Source organism: Rosa rugosa, chromosome 5 (assembly GCF_958449725.1).
Source record: "Rosa rugosa chromosome 5, drRosRugo1.1, whole genome shotgun sequence".
Taxonomy (NCBI): Eukaryota; Viridiplantae; Streptophyta; class Magnoliopsida; order Rosales; family Rosaceae; genus Rosa; species Rosa rugosa.
In genome coordinates, this window is record NC_084824.1 from 45,324,023 (window position 1) to 45,343,970 (window position 19,948).

General features: G+C 39.4%; 3 protein-coding genes across 4 annotated transcripts; 2 read left to right on the plus strand and 1 right to left on the minus strand.

The window, feature by feature from the left end:
- The first annotated feature begins 7,303 nt into the window (after nucleotides 1-7,303).
- LOC133707876 (uncharacterized) lies at nucleotides 7,304-9,631 on the plus strand. 2 transcript variants are annotated; one of them, XM_062133341.1, is made up of 3 exons: nucleotides 7,304-7,512; nucleotides 7,608-7,688; nucleotides 9,370-9,631. In XM_062133341.1, the coding sequence occupies exons 1-3, from the start codon at nucleotides 7,399-7,401 to the stop codon at nucleotides 9,385-9,387; spliced, it is 213 nt and encodes a 70-aa protein (XP_061989325.1). In that variant the 5' UTR covers nucleotides 7,304-7,398; the 3' UTR covers nucleotides 9,388-9,631. The 2 variants fall into 2 exon arrangements, with proteins under 2 accessions (XP_061989325.1, XP_061989326.1); XM_062133342.1 differs by having other exon boundaries at nucleotides 7,308-7,512; nucleotides 9,376-9,631.
- A 261-nt stretch (nucleotides 9,632-9,892) lies between these two features.
- LOC133707875 (FCS-Like Zinc finger 14-like) lies at nucleotides 9,893-13,467 on the minus strand. Its single transcript, XM_062133340.1, has 2 exons — nucleotides 12,451-13,467; nucleotides 9,893-10,471 (listed from the first exon to the last, which is right to left on the minus strand). Exons 1-2 carry the CDS (start codon nucleotides 13,002-13,004, stop codon nucleotides 10,309-10,311), a joined length of 717 nt encoding a protein of 238 aa, XP_061989324.1. The 5' UTR covers nucleotides 13,005-13,467; the 3' UTR covers nucleotides 9,893-10,308.
- Nucleotides 13,468-15,687: 2,220 nt separating this feature from the next.
- LOC133711736 (uncharacterized) lies at nucleotides 15,688-19,558 on the plus strand. Its single transcript, XM_062137833.1, has 5 exons — nucleotides 15,688-16,362; nucleotides 16,480-17,358; nucleotides 17,579-18,364; nucleotides 18,515-18,965; nucleotides 19,257-19,558. Exons 1-5 carry the CDS (start codon nucleotides 15,688-15,690, stop codon nucleotides 19,556-19,558), a joined length of 3,093 nt encoding a protein of 1,030 aa, XP_061993817.1.
- The last annotated feature ends 390 nt before the right edge of the window (nucleotides 19,559-19,948 follow it).

Below are 19,948 nucleotides of genomic sequence, written 5' to 3' on the forward strand. Positions count from 1 at the left end.
GTCTCCACAATCAAACTTGTATATTTTTAATTGTCAAGGCATCAATAAAAAAGAAAATCAGACTACAACATCTACTAGATCAATACTTGGGTCGATATTGTTGATGACTGTTATAATCGAAATGACTGAAACCTAATTGATTCACCACAACGATTGCATGATCACAATTTAACCAAAGATCAAGTGACAATCCCCCAACAAAACTATCGATACATAGTATTCAAGAAAAAATGGTTGGGTGATTTCACTTCACCAGTGACCAGATCGTTGTCGCTGATGAGGCTGGAGAGAAAAGAATGTTTTTTCTTTTAAGGGAGTGTTCATGAGGTTTCTAGACAGATCGTGATAGAGATGGGAACAATGCTGCTCCTTCTCCCCCACCTAATCTTGGTATTCATATATACCTAAATTGACCTAAAATGGACGGTCCTAATCAAGCGGTGCCAATATCAATGGCCCGAATTGCCCCATCTTGAATTTTAATTAATTCCCTTATTTTTCAATCTTCTGAAAATTATAATACTTAACTTGGGTACTCGAAAGAAATTCTCTATAATACTTAAGGACTTTCCGTAAGGTAAACTTGCATCCTAGAGCCCTTAACAATTGATACTTGATTTCAAATAAATTATCAAAACAATTTTTAGGCTTCCCAATAATATATGTATTCATATATTTAATTTTACAAAATTTTCAGATACTACACACACCCTCCCGCCCTCTCCACATCTCCAACTCCCCCCCCCCCCCCCCCCCCAACCAAAAAAAAAAAAAAAAAACCACCACCACTTCAATCACCACAACAACCACTGCTCCTCCAGATCCAGCACCTCTAATTTCCCTATTTTCCCCTGACCAGCTTAGAAAAGGCATCGATGTCCTCGTGGAGGCCATGGAGCGCCAAGACCTACCTCGGCAACGTGTTGATAGAGATGCACCAAGACCTCACGCACTCCACCACCATCTGCAACATCGTTCCCCTCCAGCAGGGAGGAGTCATCGCTGCTGAGGGTATTTTCAGAGTTCTCATAATTCAGGATTGAAATCCATGGAAGAAGAACTATTGGATGAGAGTCCTCAGGAGCTTCAGAACTTGCAGCACACTCTTCAATGTCTCATTTAATCAACTTTCTGGTAGAGTCCCCTATTCTCTTATTTCAGGTCCCCCAGCTTCGTTTCTCCAAGGAAATCCAGAACTTTGTAGGCTAGGATTATTCCATTTATTCAGCTGATGACCCGCCAAGGCACCACTCTTCTGATTTTACAACCTTGACATGTGCCCTGATCTCCATAGCATTTGCTATTAGAACTCTGACTATTGTTGGTAGAAGAAAACAATGGTAAAGAAAGATGATGGCAAATTGTGAGGGTTTGGTTTTTACTTTTAGTGTTTCAGGTTGGTCGTGGTCGTGTGAGTGTGAGTGAGTGAGAGAGAGAGAGAGAGAGAGGGGGGGGGGGGGGGAATCCAAAATTATCCATTGAAAAATGAATAATTGCATAGGGTTAACGATGTTATTAACGTCATGTTGGTCGTGGACTCGTGGACTTGTGATCGTGTTCGAGAGAGAGAGAGAGGGGGGAGGGGAACCCAAAATTAAGGTTGGGACGGTTCTGTTCAGGAAAAAAACAATTGCAAAACCGAGACTGAACTGCATATAAGCAATTCAGTTCGGGTTTCCCATTTTTGAAAGCTAGAACCGACAAGGACCCGAACCTTTTAAGTTCGGTTAAGTTATGCCGGTTCCTCGGGTCCAGAAGCAGCTACCAAACTGTCCAAAACCATAACCCAACTGTAAACTACCAAACTGTTAGTCTGTTACAGTTGATCCAAATGCTCAGACATTCAACAAGAACTCAAGAAGCAATGCATCCAACAGTTCCAATTGATCAAAATGATAAAAAATTCAACAAGAACATCCAACAGTTCAAAATGATTCAAATTCGAAATGATTAAACATTTAAAGTTTCCAACATTCAACAAGAACAAAGTACCAAGTAACCAAACTGCTGCTGCAAGAAATTGAAGAAACTATAAATAGGTAAACTAGTAAAGAGAACAAAGTACTAAAATGAAACTGGTAAACTGTCCAAACTCCATAGTACAAAACTACAAACTACAAGCAGCCAAGCAACACTCAAATAGGCCGCAGGAGGCAGCAGCCAGCAGGCCCAGCAGTGCAAACATTCAACAACTTAGCAAGACAGCAACAGCAATGCACAGAAGTTACAGAATTGTGAAGCACAACACATAACAATATAACATTAAAACTGCATACACAAGTACACAACAGGTTGAACATTAAACTGCATAACAACTTAAGAGGCACATCATTAAACATTAAAACTGCTTAACTGCATACAAAACAGGTCCAACACAAAATTATAATCTATAAACCACAAGTTATAAAAACATAAATAGATAAACTGCACACACATTTACACATTACAAAAGCACTGAAGCACATTATAAAAAAAAAAAAAAATTGCAAACCTTTAAGCTTTAACAGTTGGAGGCTTGAATCATTTTTTGGATTTGGAAAGCTTAGAAGTCTTAGAAGACTTTGTTGCATCTGATGTCTTGGAAAGCTTTGCAGCATTTGGATCCCAAGCTTTGCAACCTTTAGATCCCTTGCTGTCTTGGAAGCACTTGCATTTTGAACTTGCTCTTTTCTTTTTCTCTCTTCATCAGCTTGTTCTGCATCCAAAAAAATCAAATGACTTATGACAGAATTCAACAAAGAACAATTAAAAACTCAGAATTCTTTTCAATAATTAAATGTAGCTTGCTTAACTTTTTCATAAAACTCCATTTCTTCAATGGTTGGAATATATTCCAACCCCATAATGCTATCTGAGTGCTTCTACAGATTTCGGAGTTAGTGAGCTCCTATATGGGTCAATAACCCTGTACTAAAACTCGACTCACTAGCCACTGTGGAGACTTGAATGGCTAGTACATCCCTAGCAAGAGCCTGCAAGTTGGGATATTTACTGCCATTAAGCTTCCACCAAAGCAAAATCTTCCAATCTTCACCTTCTTTAGGCTTTTCTATCGAGTCAAGCAAATATCTATCAACTTCATGTCCAACTACCATCTGATCACCTTCTTCAAGCTGTCTATTCCAATCTTCAAGCATAACCTTCCATTTCCCAGTAACTCTTCCCTTAGTTTTCTGACTTTTACTGTTGTTGCTCATAACCATAGTTGTACTCTCTCCACTTCTTGACTTTTGTGAACCTTGTGCACCCATTGATGCTGCATATAAGTCACAGAGTTTAACCAACAACTCTTTCACATCATTTGACCTCCTTTTGATCTCTGACCTATCTAACCCAAGCATGTTGTCACAATTGAATTCAAAGTATCTCAGCAACACAACTGCAACAAGAAAAAGTTGATTGATGTCGTCTAACTTGTTGAAGTATTTGCTATACTTTTTTCTCATCTTGTTTGCCATCTGAAATAGCAACTTATCAGTCTCAATTGAGTCTCCATCAATTGGCTTATAAAACAGATCATCAATCTCAGCCTTAATGGCTACAATGTCATGGAAAGCTAACTATGAAGTAGGGTGCAGTGAAGCACTCACATTCAATGTGACTTGATAGAAAACCCTAAGAAAATTCACAAAAATTTCAGCCTTCTCCCAATCTTCATCCTTTGGTGGCCTAACCCTCTTCCTTGGTGTTCTAGACCTGTGTACAACTTCTGTTTCATCCTCCTCTTCTTCTAATTCTTCTTCTTCATCAAAATAACTTTTGTACTTCAAATCATCATCCTCTGCCATCCTATCAAATGCCTTACTCAACTCCAAAGTTGTGTCCAACATTAGGTAGGTGGAATTCCACCTTGTTGGAACATCCAAAATGCAAATTTTTTTACACTCTACCTTTGTCTGTTCAATACAAACCTTAAATGCATATGTTCGAGACTGAGAACTCCTCACATACCTAATAGCATTCCTAATTGAAGCTACTGACCTCTCCATTACATGCAAACCAGACCTCATAATTAAATTCACAATGTGAGCTAAGCATCTCACATGCATACCTGCCTCCACAGATTGGTTGCCTATCCCAAGTTAACATTTTTTTCCTAACATACTCAACAGCGACCCCATTTGCAGCTGCATTGTCTACACTAATTGTCAAAACTCTATCAATTGTCCACTCAATCAAGGCATTCTCTAATATTTTATCAATAGTGTTGCCATGATGGTTTGGAATTACACAAAACTTTAAGACTCTTTTGTGCATTTTCCAACCATAGTCTATAAAATGGGCTGTGATGACCATGTAATTGATATTTTGACAACAAGTCCATGTATCTATTGTTAAACAGACACAATGGGATTGCAATTCAGCTTTCAACTCACTCTTAATTTTTTGCTTCATACATCCTCAAAAAATTCTTGACAATAACCTTCCAGCATGGCACCTCAAATCTAGGAATAGCAACTTCACAAAAGTGCCTAAATCCAAGCCTTTCAATGGCACTGAAAGGAAGCTCATCTATCACTATCATTCTAGTAGCAGCATCTACACAAGCATCCGAACTCCAAGTCCTACTAGTTAAACTAGGCTTCCCATCCACCATATCAGTACTTAAAATTTGTTGTCCCCCCTCTAAATCAACTCTGCCTAGATAACCTTTACAAATAAGCTCAATGTGTTTCCTAAGTGAGCTAGTGCCATTTTCTCTAGAATCACATGCTAGATGTGTAGGGCAATACTTACATTGAGCTTGTTTTGTGCTCCCAACAACAGTTTCCACTCCATCGACCACCTCGATTAGTGGCTGATCAAACTTGGTGAAGTGCTCCCAAACTCCTGAACATATCGTTGCAGCTTTTTTCTCCCTCTTCCTCTTTGAAACTCTCGAAGTCGGAGCAGATTTTTTCTTCTTCCCTCTTGGAGCAGCAGCAGTGGTTTGTTCTTCTTCTTCTGATGCATTGGGAATGGGACTAATGGTTTCTTCTTCTGTTGGAGCAGCACATTCAGCCACCAACTCGTGACCAACGAGACTGGAACTTGAATCGGTTATTGATGAATTAATGAATAATGATTAGGGAAATGAAGAATGTTGAATCAATCAAACAGTGAAATAGGGATTTAGGAATTGAAGGGATTTAGGATTTTAGGGTACGGTTTTGCAGTTTTGGGAGAAATTGGGAAGAACTGGAGGAGTGAAATAGGAGGGTTTAGATTGAAAAAATGAAATAAGGAAATCTCGATTCTGTTCGGGATTTACATATATATACGCTAACATGTGCGATTCCTCGGTTCGTGATGGTATTGAAGTGGTGGAACCGAAACCGAACCGCATTTTATACACTCGGTTCTGTTCTTGAAAAATGATGTATTCTCAAAGCTTGGAACCGCACCGAATTGCCAGTTCCAGGGCGGTTCGGATCGGTTTTTCGGGTCTAAAGTCCCAGCCCTACCCAAAATTACCCTTTGAAAAATGAATAATTGCATAGGGTTAACAATGTTATTAACGTCATGTAGTAAATGTGTGTCGGGTTTTGAAAGTAATGTACCATTTGAATTCTTTACAACTTTATCGTGTACAGTTGTTAGAATTTTCCCTAAGATAAATGAAAGGGCAAATTACTGTTTAGTCCTTGAAGTATGGCTTCATCCTCGTTTCAATCCCTGCCTTTCTGATTTAATCACAAAAGTCCCTGACTGTCCAACCAGTTCATCTCCTCCATTTCCTCTGGTTGCTCGATGACGTGTCAGTCATTCCTTGCCAGCTCAACGCCACATAAGACACGGATTGTGTAAAGTGACGAGAATACCCCTGCTTCAGTTTTTTCCAAAATTTGACTACAAACCCTCAAAGCAAATCAAACATAAGAGGGATTTCCTCAATTCAAACAAGACCAGCCAAATCAAACCCAACCCACACAAAAAAAAACAAAAAAAAAGACGATCAAAATTTGAACGAAAAAAGAAGAAGAAAAAACCAAAGGAGCTGTGAAACCTTACGATGGGAGCGTCCTTGATGCTGAGGTGAGGTAGAGGGTCGGAGATGCTGACGTAGAGGGGGGTCGAGCGGAGCTCCCATGACTCCAAGCTGATCGACCAGCTGGTTGTGGCCGCTGCTGTGGTGGTGGCTGTGCTGCTTCTTCCGGCAGAGCAGACTGGACATGGGGGAGCCGGAGCAATACTGGTCACCAGAACACTCTAATCCAATTCCAATTCTCGGCCATTCCACCAAGAACTCGACGAAATCCAATATCACCCTATTCGCAGCTTCTGGAAATTTAACCATAATCAACATCCACTTATAATTCATGATGCAAATTAAGAAGAGGAATAACCAAGGCAGCCACCACCAGCTATGGTGCAGCGGTGGTCGAATATACCCAACTCACCATTTCAATTTTCTCAAGAAATTAAGCTCTAGCAGACATCGATTCGTGCCTCTAAACGTTGAACTGAACCCAGGAACCGGAGAATCGCCGCCATGGACGGTGGTTCCAACAATACCCGAAATAACCCAAAACCACATATCGTCAAAACTCAATCAAATCCAAGAACAAGTTATACTAGCATGTAGAGAATGAAGAGGAGAAGGGTTTCCTCACCTCAATCGTCACCGGTAATGGCCGAATCGACTTGCCGGAAAAGGCGAAAATCAGCCAGAAACCCAAAACCTTTCAGGCTTTGATTCTCTCTCCTCGCTCCATGCATGGACGATCGGTGACCACAAGAGGAACCACGACGAGGAGACGCATCGAACGTGACCGGTATGCCGCCATGTCGTCGCCGGATGAGGGGTCTTGTAGTGACGGCCCGTGAAGGAGGCAGAGGTCGTGGGTGCCCAGAGAAAATTTCTACACCCACTTCGTACCAACACCCACTCCGACCCCCATTTCTCACCTCAAAAACCTCCATGATCATCTCCAAAGCTTCAAACTACCACAGAGCTCTCTCTCTCCCCTCTCTACACAACCAAATGGGTCATTTTGGAGGAAATTTTGGTAAAAACTGAAGCAGGGGCATTCTCGTCACTTTACACAATCCGTGTCTTACGTGGTGTTGAGCTGGCAAGGAATGACTGACACGTCATCGAGCAACCGGAGGAAATGGAGGAGATGGACTGGTTGGACTGAAAATTGTGAGTTCAGGGACTGAAACGAGGATGAAGCCATACTTTAGAGACTAAACAGTAATTTGCCCTAAATGATTTGTCTATGACTTAATTCAAAAAAAAAAAAAAAAGGAACTATAGAACGTACATATAGTATGATTTTTCATTTTTCTAAATGCTGGGGACTAAAGTAAAAATTCGGGGGAGCTTTTGGAACAAAAATATTTTACACATGAAATAGATATAGGAATGTCAAAATCTCTCACCAGAAATCCTCGATTAAAACCAGAACCCAAAAAATGATGAGAGCTCGTTTGCTCTGGTTCGCTCTCGGCTTCTCCTCCACCGGAGCTGCAATTTCTCACCTGATTTGGAGAGATCTTATTGTCGACCGCACCGCTCTCTCCTCTGATGTAAAACCCAACCTCACCAAACCCACCAATTTTTTTTTTTTTTTTTGCTTTCTTTCTTCTTTTTTAATTTTTTTTTTCTTTTGGGTTTTTTGTAGGTGATGCGAAAGTTTGCTGCTCTTGAAAGCAGAATCGTGAACCTGGAGCATTCTTATCAGAATCCCAATCCGGCTGCTCAGGTATTATTTGGGTTTTCTTTTGTTTATTGGATTGTATAAGCAATATCGTTCAGTTTCTGATTCTCTTATGCTAGTTTGTTAGAATTGATTGTTAGCTCTATACCCATCTCAGCAATGTCTACATTTCGTTGCGTGTAAGCTTTACAATTGAATTTTCAATGCACATTGGGCATGTTTCGATGAATTTACTGATTCATAATTTGGTGACACATTTTTTCAATGTTAAGATAACTCGAAATGTCAAACATGCAAGAAACAGACCATAAATCGTGAACTTAGTATTATGTTAGAAGTTAGTTAAGTTAGTCTCGTTCCGATAGGATCTGTTTCTTTACCTGGGAAGAGCATTATGCCAAGTGGAAGATGTTTTGTCGGTTATGATCTAGGTATCCAGGGATAGACACGATGCTGATATAGATTTCACGTGTTGGTTTTCGTGTACAAAACTCAGTGATCTGCCTGCATCGATGCTGTTTTGTGTGTGTGTGTATGAGTCTATTGGCACAAATGGAGGTGAAACTTTGATGGTCTGAGTGAGATTATTGTGGGAAATTAAGAGGTGAAAGAACTTAGATGCTATGTGAGTCAGTGTGGTTGGAGAAATTCAAGAACTGAAATGGAAGAGAGTGTGAAGGCAAGGTTAGTTATGTTCATATGGCGAGTAAAGGTTTGGACTTTGAACTAAGAGAAATAGGCCACTCTAAAGGTGAAGGACAAAGTGCTTTGGGGATTTATTAGATACTGGGTATGGAGTCACCGAACTTTGAAAGGGCGAGGGGGATCATGTGTTTAAAGATTGAATTTTTAGTTAAAGCTGATTTTGTTCCTGTGCAAGCATTGCATCGTTGCCACTCTTCTGCGAGCATTTTCATATGTCAATTAATATCGGATTCCAAGGGTATTGGTTAGGCCAGCCCGGATAGCAGGCCTTCATACTTCTCAATGGAGTAGAAGGACTGCACCCCAACAAAGATAATTCTGTGGGTGCCGTTCATTCCCTCAGTGGTTCTGTTCTAATACATCATCAATAATTGCCACGGATCAATCTCCTTGTAGACTTGTATTAACCCCTATGACTGTGTTGACTTTGTCAATGTATATGTTGACTTCTAAAAGGAATGGGAATCTTTCCGTTGAATCGAATAAATGATTAATATTGGTAGTGACATTGTTTTCTATGGGAGAGGCATGCTTTCTGAGAACTTTCCCTCACTGCATGGAATTATTATTTTTCAACCAAGGAAATAACGCTGTGCTTAGACTGCTTGTGGAGATTTAGAGTTGCATATAGGTAGACGTGTTCCAATTTGATTATGGATTTAAATTAGTCCTTAGTTGGGGTGTGGTTATAACCGATGTGTATGTGTTTTAAGCATAACTAAGGGTACCACTTTGTGGATACATGAGTTGTCATGTAAGTAGTTACCGCTGCCAGTTCCACAAACAAGAGAATCTCGTAGGAAATTTCAATTTTGACAGCATGGTCACCATTTGGCAATATGAAACTTATATATACTGATCCTGTATCTCATATTAATAGGAAAATCTCATTATTGGCATTGTCACTCTTTTCTTTTTGTAGGAAAGAGCTTTTGCATATGTAAATGGTTGTTCAGATCTGTTTCATATACATTCTTTTTAATTTTCTGCACAGCTTTTTAATAGGAAAATTTTCTTCTAGTTGCAGGCCGAGGACTAGATTTCTATTGGAGCTTGATGAAGTTTAGGCTGGCCTCTTTGTATTGAGTTTATTTGGCTTTTGATGCCAGGTTGAACGTTATTGTTTGTTGAAATTACAATTTGCTGACTCCCTATACAGTCAAGTCCAAGTTATGTGACTATTTTACTAAAATCACTTGCTGCTCATAGCATCATACACTACAGTGATCTTTGGATTTCTCAGATATTACCATGCACCGTCTCCTATAGACACTTTTAACAAATTCTGCAGTACAGTGACTACATTTTGCGGTGCTTGACCCGGTCATATTATTTTGAAAAATGGTTGAATATTGATCAAAGTTAGTTATCATTTCTACTACTACACTGTAACCATACCAATCACGTCTATAACTAGAGAAGACAGATATTTCTCTCCCTATATAGTTGCCCATGCAAAAGCAAAAACAGTTCGTTTCTGAGTACCATTGTTCTAAACTTCCAATTGTGGATGGGAAACATAAGAACGGGATGTAAGATAACAATAATAATGAAAAAAGAGTTGCATTATTATACAAGGACAAATGATTCTCATCAAACTTTGATATACAAGTCCATCTCCAGACTCGGTTCACATTATGACCCCGTTAAATAAAAACGTTCAGCAAAGTAGCATTAAGTACACAACAGATACAAGTAATAACTATGACTTCCATTAAATTGCAAAATCTATATAATGTCTCACTCCTTGAGTTGATATTTTACTAATTTCTCCACCAAATTTATCCCATTTAATTGAACATTTCTTGCAATTCGAGTAGTAGATGTATGGAGTAGGTACTACCCGCTTGAACCCTCTCAAATATTATCTACTGTTTCTTATGCCAGTTATACCACTTTATTTGGATAAACCTTTCTCATCCTTACTGTATTATTTACTTATAAAAGTATGTCAAAATGTTCATGCCACAGCAACCCCGGCCGAGAAGACCAGAGGACTGGAGCAAGGTGATGATACAGAGTAATCAAGTGATTTTATTGCTTCAGATCTGCACTTCTCTTTGAAATTGTCGCTTCGAATGTGTTTGTCACGGCACTCAGAGCTGCAAAATGCCTTTTCACCTCTGCAAACAAGGGCCATTCAATATTTTGTTAGTGAAGAATCTGAGGGGCATTAGATTAGAAGATGCCAAGTATATAGCAAAGAGTATCCCCATTTTCAAAGTCATCCCAAGCAATTCAACACCACACATGCAGTAGCAAACAAGAACCACAGTTGCAAAAGATAATTCTATCACTGTCACAAAATATCTCTATTAAGAGACAAAAAAATCAGAAATCTGAACAAACAAAAGCAAGTGGACTTTTCTCAATTAACAATTGCATCAAAATATCTCATTGAATGGTGTTCAAAACTAGCCAACCTAAAATTTTTCTGCAGTACTGATATTTTTCTTCTACAAAACAGCAAAAATGTCCAATCAATAGAATGTTGAATGAGCGTTTTGTACTATAAGAGAGACAGAGATAGAGGTTTACTTTCGCACATAACTCAAAGATAACGTTTCTAAGATAGGAAATGGTGATCTTAATTTCCAATCACAGAAATTCCAGTGAACTGTTAATTATAGGTATGTGTCATTGAAGTCCAACAAAGAACATAAGTTACCACCCAATGTGACATTAGCAGGAAAAAGAAAATTGGTGAGTGCAGAATTGCAAAACAGTAATCCTTCATTTTGTGGATGGGAAGACAAAGCAGTAGTAGTATTGAATTTTTTATTTTTTTATTTTTTCTGATTCTCCAAATTATAGATTCTATGTAACTGAAAAGCCACTAACACCTTTGGGGTTGCCAGGAAGACAAGAAGAAAGACCATTCTATTATAGGATTAGTAGTAACTACAATATTTGATCGGCATAATGGCATCTGTCATATTATACAAGTGGTTGCAATCAAATACGTAACTTCAAAGTGTTAAATAAGGAAACAGTTGTCATCCTATCATAAGTCTTTAAAAAGGCATGTTTGCAATGAATTATAAGAAGCAAAACCTGGCATTACTTCTTAAACATGCAAAAAATAAATGACAAAGCATAGCCAAACTGATGATTGGTTTACAGGCTGGCACAAATAACAGCTATAATAAACAACTTGAATGCAAATGCAATATCAATAATGGAAGAGGTGCTACAGTCCAACAAAGATTGACCGACTCAAATTATTTGGCTGCAAGTTATCATTTGGTTTTAAAAAGCTACTTTCCCTAGCCTACTTGTGTTTTTACTCTTCAAAAGATTACAGAAAGAATTATTGGCAGTTTTGCACAATGACAAACCCAAAACAACACATCAGCCAAGTTAAGCTGTACAAATTCCTTTTTATGTTTTTTTGTTTTTTTTTAGAAGAAGCTGTACAAATTCCTTGCAAATAATAGGGAGTAACAATCACGTAAGAATTTATAATAGTTTTTTCTTAAATGCTAAACAAAACTAGAAGCATTCTCTACGAGAAATTTTATCGTTCAGATAGCTTCTGCCCAAATTACTGTGGGGAATGTACATGATGAAATCATTGTTAAGGAGATGACTTCAAGCAAAACTAGTTAGTAAAACGTGTAAAAGAACATGGAAAGTAATCAAGCTGCTGATACCGATCCATCAGTAACATCCTCCAATCCAATCCAAAAACCAACCATAGACCAAAATTTATGTAAATGAACTAACCAACCTATTTAGCATTTATCATCGAGACCAAAAATCTATTTCTTAATTCTTAAGAAAAAACCAAACGCATCATTCCTCGAGAAGATTGGTCAATTCATCCAGACCTCTAAAAACATTCATCACTTCAAATTAATTTTCAACTCACAATCTCTACATAATCAATAAGAAAAACCAATCCCAGATTCAAAAACATCGACATGGTTCACAATCCACACAACTTTCTAAATCATATCTATCAGTCGTGAATCAAACATCAAAAACCAAAAAGAAAAATTCGCCAAATTCACACTAAACACTGATCATATGCATGTCAAAATTCCTAAAACTTGCATCATAAGAACATGAAAAAATTACTTAATTATGATATTCTCTATACCTGTACATGAAAATGTCCAGTCCTTGAAGCTGCTTCTTGCAAAGATAACAAGAACTGAGAAAATCCGAAGACCAAAACTCTCTCCCCACTTCACCAACACTCAATGGTGAAGCAGAGAACACCCCACTTCTCACCTCACAATCACTACAATCATTAAAAACTCCACTGAGCTTATCATCAAAGTAAACACGTTTCTTTGTCAAATTGTTCCCAAAATGGGAAATCACACAAGTATAGCTCTCAGACAATTCATCCACCACAACCCCTTGGAGCTGTTTCTCCACAACAAGCCCACCTCTGAAATTAGCAGCAGGCTTAGCTGCAGAGACTATGGGAATTGGGCTCGATTTGGGTGACTTTGCAGACATGGGTATTTCTTTGGGGCTGCTCAAATCAGTCATAGCAGCCACTATGCCAAGCCCAACCACACCATCCTGGAAATTTCTGGGGGATTTGATAGAATTGGAAGACTTGTCACTGGAAATTGACTCGGAGAAAGAAGTGAATAGAGAAAGACTGATTGAGGGTCTCTTTTTCCCGGAAAAAGTCTCCATCTTGCCGGAAAATTCCCAACTGGGTTTCCCTTCAGATGATCAGATAGTCCAAACTTGATTCAATTTAAGAGAGATGAAGGTTTAAAGAAACAAAATTGACAAAGCAGAGTGAGAGAGAGAGAGAGAGAGAGATAGAAATAAAAGAGTTCTTGACTCTTCTTGGGTAAAGAACTAAAGATGAAAGATTGGAGAGATCTAAGAGAGAGAGAGAGAATTGTGTGCTATATTTTGAGTGCAAATCTGAAAACTCTAGGAGTGAAGTGGAAGCAAGAAGAGGAATTCTGTTTTTGACAAGTTCAGTATAAAAAGGCTTTGAGAGAAGTAGAGTACACCTTCTTCTCTTTCTCTCTCTCTCTAATCAATGGGACTTAGAGACTTTCTAGAGAGAGAGAGAGATGCAGAGGAAGACCACCTTTGAGGTCTCTCACTCTGGTCTTCTCTAACGCCTTTGGTTTCAGAGGAAAAGGGCAAATTATATAGCAACACTTGCTAGTTCCTACCATAACAGTAGTTTTCAATTTTTTTATTATTAATTTTTGGTAATGCAAATTAATACTTTGAAATAGTTGTGCTGGTACTTACGCACTTTGTAATAATTATTGGTTGTCGCTTTCCTTTCTTTTCGTTTGTAGCATTTCTCAAATTAGTCCTCTATGATTTGGCTAATACATTTTAGAGATTTCTTCTTTCTTTGTTTTTCAATACTAGCACCCAAATCATCCAAATGTGAGGTTTGTCTTGGTTGGTAAGCTGGAATACTCATTATTTTTCACTCTTGGATTTAAATTTAAGAACAATTTATGCACAATTGAGTACTAATTCATTGACAACCAGAGCATGACTCCCCAACTATAATCGGTGTTCAAAATTTTTCTTAAAAATAAAATAAAAAATAAAACCTCCTTAGTAGAATGCATAAGAATTTTTTTTATTAGTAGGAAGTTGTCAATTTTGTTGAAATAAGAAGTTCAATTTCTTTTACTTTTTTTTTTTTGAGAATAAATGTCAACTCCATTAATAATAAGAAAGATTACAAAAGACAAATGTAGAAACTACATTATAAATGAAAAGTACGAAAATAAAACAATGAACATAAAACCTAGCAAAGATACGATTGGATGCAAAAATGCATCTGAGGACGCATCGGGTGTAAACCGTGCTATGTGAAAAGTTACTAATAGTATGACCGGCCATAAAAGGGCAATCTTCTATCAAAGCAACCAGTGGTATGACCGACCAAGCAGATTCCTCGTACATCTTATGTCGAAAAGAGAACAATCTTCCACCTAAGTTATCGATAGTGTGACCGACCACTAAAGGGCAATCTTCTAATAATATAACTGGTGATGTGACCATCCAAACATCTTCCACGTAAAAAGTACGCCAAATAGAGATCAATCTTCCACCAAAGTGACCTATGAAACAAAAAGATGAAAACCAAATAAAAATCAACCTCAAAGCCCACATCCAGGCCCAGTACCAAGTCCAAACCCAGACTCAACCCGTGATCCAGATCCAGACCCAAATCTGGATCCGACTCGGATCTTCAAACCAGTTTGCACCATGCTGTCGTGCGGCGTCTTCAGCCCAGAAAAGCTTCAGACCATCGGCTCAACATCCGGCTATCTGTCGCCCTCCGCACGCCTCCAGATGCCGCCCATATCATCCTTCCAGACGCAAATCTAGGTCCGTTGTACACAACCACAACCAGGGACGAGGTTCCCTGCCCCTATTGCTGGCTGACAACCGCTCGACCTGCTCACCACCGCGTCCACCGTACTACCCCTATCCACCACCAGAATCAGAAAGCTATTCCACCATCCGATCCTCCAATGGCTTCGAGAATCACAGTAATAACTCCGCCGCAAGGAAGAGAAACGAGGCAAACAGCCTTCGCCGCTACACAAGATCCCCACCACGCCACCGGAGTCACCCAAGTCCTCCATATTCATGGAGGAAGTTTCAGAAGCAAACCGCGAGGGCGGCCGCTCTCAACCCTAGCAGAGCGCTAGGTCACTCACAAGGCTTGATACTTGATTTGTTCAATTTCTTTTACAGAAAAACTTGATAGTCAACATTTCTTACGCTGAATCCAAATATTAATATAAATGAAATCTAATTTGTACATACATAGCGTGCATATGTACATCACATGTGTGTCTTATGCAAAAGATTGAAAAAAGTGTTTTTATTTATTTTTACTCCGCTAAAATCTTCATTATTTATGTTTATGAGCACATTTCATCAAATCAAATTCTTTCAAAACCTTCCATTAACAAACAATTGACCGATTCTTTTTTTTTTTTAATGAATTACTAGTACGGCTGTTTACAAGTCTTGATTAATGAAATTGTCGAATACAAAATGGAATATTGTGGCAGTGAGAGAAATCTCCGACAAAGCGCGGCGGCTGTATCGTTCGTCCCAGCGGCGGTATAGCTGTTCCAACGGCAGTGAAAGCATGACATTCCGTGTATTGGCATGGAATTGCAGAGGTCTCGTGGGCAGCTACAGACGTCGAGCACTGATTGATATTATCAGGCAGGAGAAACCAAAGATCTTGTTTCTCTCTGAAACTTTATGCGATAAGTAACAACTTGAAACCCTAAGGATCAAGGTGGGTTTTGACAATTGTTTGGGGGAGCCAAAGGGAGATGGTTCAAGGGGTATAGCGTTTCTGTGGATGAGTGATGTACCTGTCCATATTCGAAACTACTCTACTCGTCATGTGGATGTTTCGATCGGAGATAGGGGCCCAGCGGCAGAGTGGAGGCTGACTGGTATTTATGGATTCGCTCAGGCTGCAGATCGCTCAGAGACATGGAATTTGATGAGACAATTGGCTGCACAGTCTAATCTACCTTGGACTATAGTCGGGGACTTCAATGAAATAGCAGATAACACTGAGAAAACGGGAGGTGTGCCTCGTAGGCTCCCACAGATGCAAGCCTTCAAACAAGCAATGGCAGATTGTGACTTGATTGATATGGGATATTTTGGTAGTCCGTACACATGGTCTGATTACCAAACTAAGGAGAGGCTAGATCGGAGTTTATGGAATGTAGGACTGCGTAATTTGTTCCCTTGTTCCCGTACTACACACCAGCCCCCCAGCATTTCAGATCATAGTCCTCTCCTTGTTGAGGTTAGTGATGCCCCAGTTCCTCACTCTGGGAGGAAGAAAGCAAGGTTTCGATTTGAGCAGCTTTGGGCTACTCACCAAGAATGTGAGGAGGTGATTCAGAGAGGCTGGCAAACGGTTACTGCTGGTGATCCTATGAGCAGGGTGTGTCAGCGTATAAAACAAACTGGGCAGGAGTTGTACAAATGGCAAAGGCATACTTTCAAGTTTCGACAGGTAGAATTGCGGGCAGTAAGAGCTCGGTTAGATGAGTTAATGAAGACACCTTTTGCTGGGTCTGATATCGCAGAAAAGCAAGCACTCCAAGTAAAGTTCCAAGAGTTGCTTACATAGGAAGAAACCGTGTGGATACAAAGGTCTAGGGCTTTGTGGTTAAAGGGTGGAGACCGTAACACTACTTATTTTCATCGTCGTGCTTCTAATAGGCGGCAACGTAATCAAATCCTGGGACTATTTGATGATACCGGTCGTTGGGTTAATGAGCCCCACGAGATTGAGAGGGTAGTTAATTCTTATTATCAGAAATTATTTCTTACTGAGGGTTCAAACCTAACAGCTAGAGAGCTGATCCTTAATACTGTGCAGCCTAAGGTGTCTTTGGCAATGAATCAGGAGTTGATGTCTTCTTACTCTGATGAGGAGGTGTGCGTAGCTCTCTTTCAAATGCATCCTTCAAAATCTCCCGGACCGGACGGTATGTCTCCTTTCTTTTTTCAAGAGTATTGGACTAAGGTTGGACCGGATGTTTGTACAGCAGTAAGGCATTTTCTTTCATCAGGGGTGTTACTGAAAGAGGTTAATTACACTCATGTGACATTGATACCTAAGGTTAAGGATCCTCAGCATATGACTGACCTACGGCCCATTGCTTTATGCAACGTGTTGTATAGAATTTGCTCTAAGGTTCTTGCAAATAGGTTGAAAAAAATACTGGGAGAAGTCATTTCACCTTTGCAGAGTGCATTTGTACCAGGCCGATTGATTTCAGATAATACACTTGTGGCAACTGAACTGGCTCATTATTTGCATACAAATCGTGGGGGTGGTGATGGTCATTTTTCTTTAAAATTGGACATCAATAAGGCTTATGACAGATTGGAGTGGCCTTTTATTAAAGCTATGTTACTGAAGCTTGGTTTTGATGCTACGTGGGTGGAGTTAATTATGGCTAGTATTAACACTGTCAGCTATTCTTTTCTTGTGAATGGAGAGGTACGTGGCTATGTTAGACCCTCCAGAGGGATCAGACAGGGGGATCCACTATCGCCATATCTTTTTATTTTATGTGCAGAGGGTCTATCCTCTCTGATTGAATATTTTGTTCAGCAGCAGTGGATTCAAGGGATAGTTATAGTTCCGACTGCTCCAAGAATTCACCATTTGTTGTTTGCTGATGATAGCTTCTTATTTGGCTGATGAGGAATGTCAACAGTATCGTAATATTTTGCATACGTATGAAATAGCTTCTGGGCAGCGTGTGAATTTACAGAAGAGTAATGTGGCGTTTAGCAAAAATGTGTGCATGGAGAGGCAACTCTTTTTAGCTAATTTGCTTGGAGTTGAGAGAGTTGACAAGCATAACAGGTATCTAGGGTTGCCTACTTTTGTGGGAAGATCAAAAACTGCTGCTTTCAGTTACTTAAAAGAGAGGCTTACAAAGAAGGTGGTGAGTTGGCGTGCAAAGCTACTTAGTGGTGCAGGGAAAGAGATTCTAATAAAAGCTGTTGCTCAAACAATCCCAAACTATGCCATGAATTGTTATATGCTACCAGTGGGTTTGTGTGATGATCTACAACAACTGTGTGCAGGCTTCTGGTGGGGAGACTCGGAAGAAAAGCAAAAAATTCATTGGCATTCATGGGATAGATTGTGTATTCCTAAAATGGAGGGTGGTATGGGTTTTAAGAATCTTCACTGGTTCAATCTTGCGATGCTTGCGAAGCAAGGATGGAGAATTTTAAAAAATCCAGAATCACTTGTAGCTAGACTGTACAAGGCTGTCTATTATCCCGAAGGTGATTTTAGTACTGCAAAGTTGGGAGATAGGCCTTCTTTTCCTTTTCGTAGTATATGTGAAGCTCGAACTGTTCTGCTACGTGGACTTAGATGGAAAATTGGTAATGGGGAGTCTGTTGATATTTGGCATGATTGTTGGATTCCTGATTCTTTTCCTAGATTTCCTTCTTCTCCTCCTCCTCCGAGGGATGCTCCAAAGAAAGTAATGGAGTTTATCGATCATTCTACAAGAAAATGAGATGTTGGAATACTTAATCAGTGGTTTACACCGGCGGATAGGGATTTAATTTTGAGTATCCCTCTTGGTCGTCGGGCTTCAAATGACAGGTTATTCTAGCATTTTCATAAGAAGGGTAATTTTACCACAAATAGTGCATATTTCGTTGCTCGTGATATTGCTTTAGGGCTCATGTTGGCTCCTCCTGCACCGGTTGACCCCTATAGAAAGTTATGGGCAGCTATTTGGCATGCTAAAGTGCCACCGAAAGTTGCTCTCCATGCTTGGAGGTCGTGCGTGAATATTCTGCCTAATCGAACTTGCCTTAGTTCAAAGGGCTATTTGGGTGAAATTAGCTGTTTGCTATGTAATAATGGCCTAGAGAATGGTGTTCATTTATTCACTCAGTGCGGTTATGCATTAGATGCTTGGGTAGCAGTTGCGTTGCCAATGCCTACGGTGGTAGTATCTGACTTGAAAGATTGGCTATTATTGTTAGCTAATACTTTCAGTAAGGAGCAGTTTAATAAGGCCTTAATGGTTATGTGGGCTATTTGGAAAAACCGGAATGCACAATTGTGGGAAGGTAGTAGACAACATCCACGTGAAGCTTCTCTGGTAGCTATGTGTTGGTTTAATGAATTTGCTAAAGCAAATACCTCTTAACCGACTCCAAGGGTGCAACGAAGGGGATGGGAGGCTCCAAAGAATGGTTGGTTGAAGTGTAATAGCGATGGTTCTTATCTTGCTACTGCTAATAGAGGCGGCGTGGGAGCAGTGATTCGTGACCATGATGGTACTTTCAAGGCAACTACAATGAAGCAACTTGATTAAGTGGTTTCCCCTTTTCACGCTGAACTTCTAGCACTATATGAAGGTGTGAAGTTGGCCCAAACTTTGCAACTTGATAAGGTAGAATTCGAAACTGATTGTCTACTACTTGTGCATGCCTTGGAGCAAGAAGATACAGATTGTTCAAATTTGGGCTTTATACTTGAAGAAGTGAAGGAGTTAATGCGAGGACATGTGCATTACATGGTCAGATATGTTCCTAGAGATGCTAATATGGTGGCACATAGAATAGCTAGCCATTCTTTGTGTAATAGTGACAGCCAAACATGGCTTATAATTGCTCCCGAGTTTATAAGGGATGTCATTCTAAACGAGTGTACTCGTTAAGTTTCAATGAAAGTATTTTGATTCAAAAAAAAATGGAATATTGTGTCTAAACTCCTGATTACAATAAGCATCTAGAGAACGTACATCTTGAGAATAATATTAAGAGTCTCTACAAAAATACATATATTCTAACAAGCATCAATTAGCAAAGAGTGTTCTCCTAGCTACTCCATTTGCTTTGACATAACAAAAACATACTGGAAAGATAACTCGATTATAACAAAACATAATTACCAAAATCACAGGTAACATAATATGTTGTCGCTGGATAATAAATCTGATTACACTTAGTTTCATCATGTCACTAAGAGGTTGCGACAATTTAATAGTGGACCGTCGCCTTGCTAGACTAGACAAGGCATTTAGAGTGCACACACAGACATTTAGCCT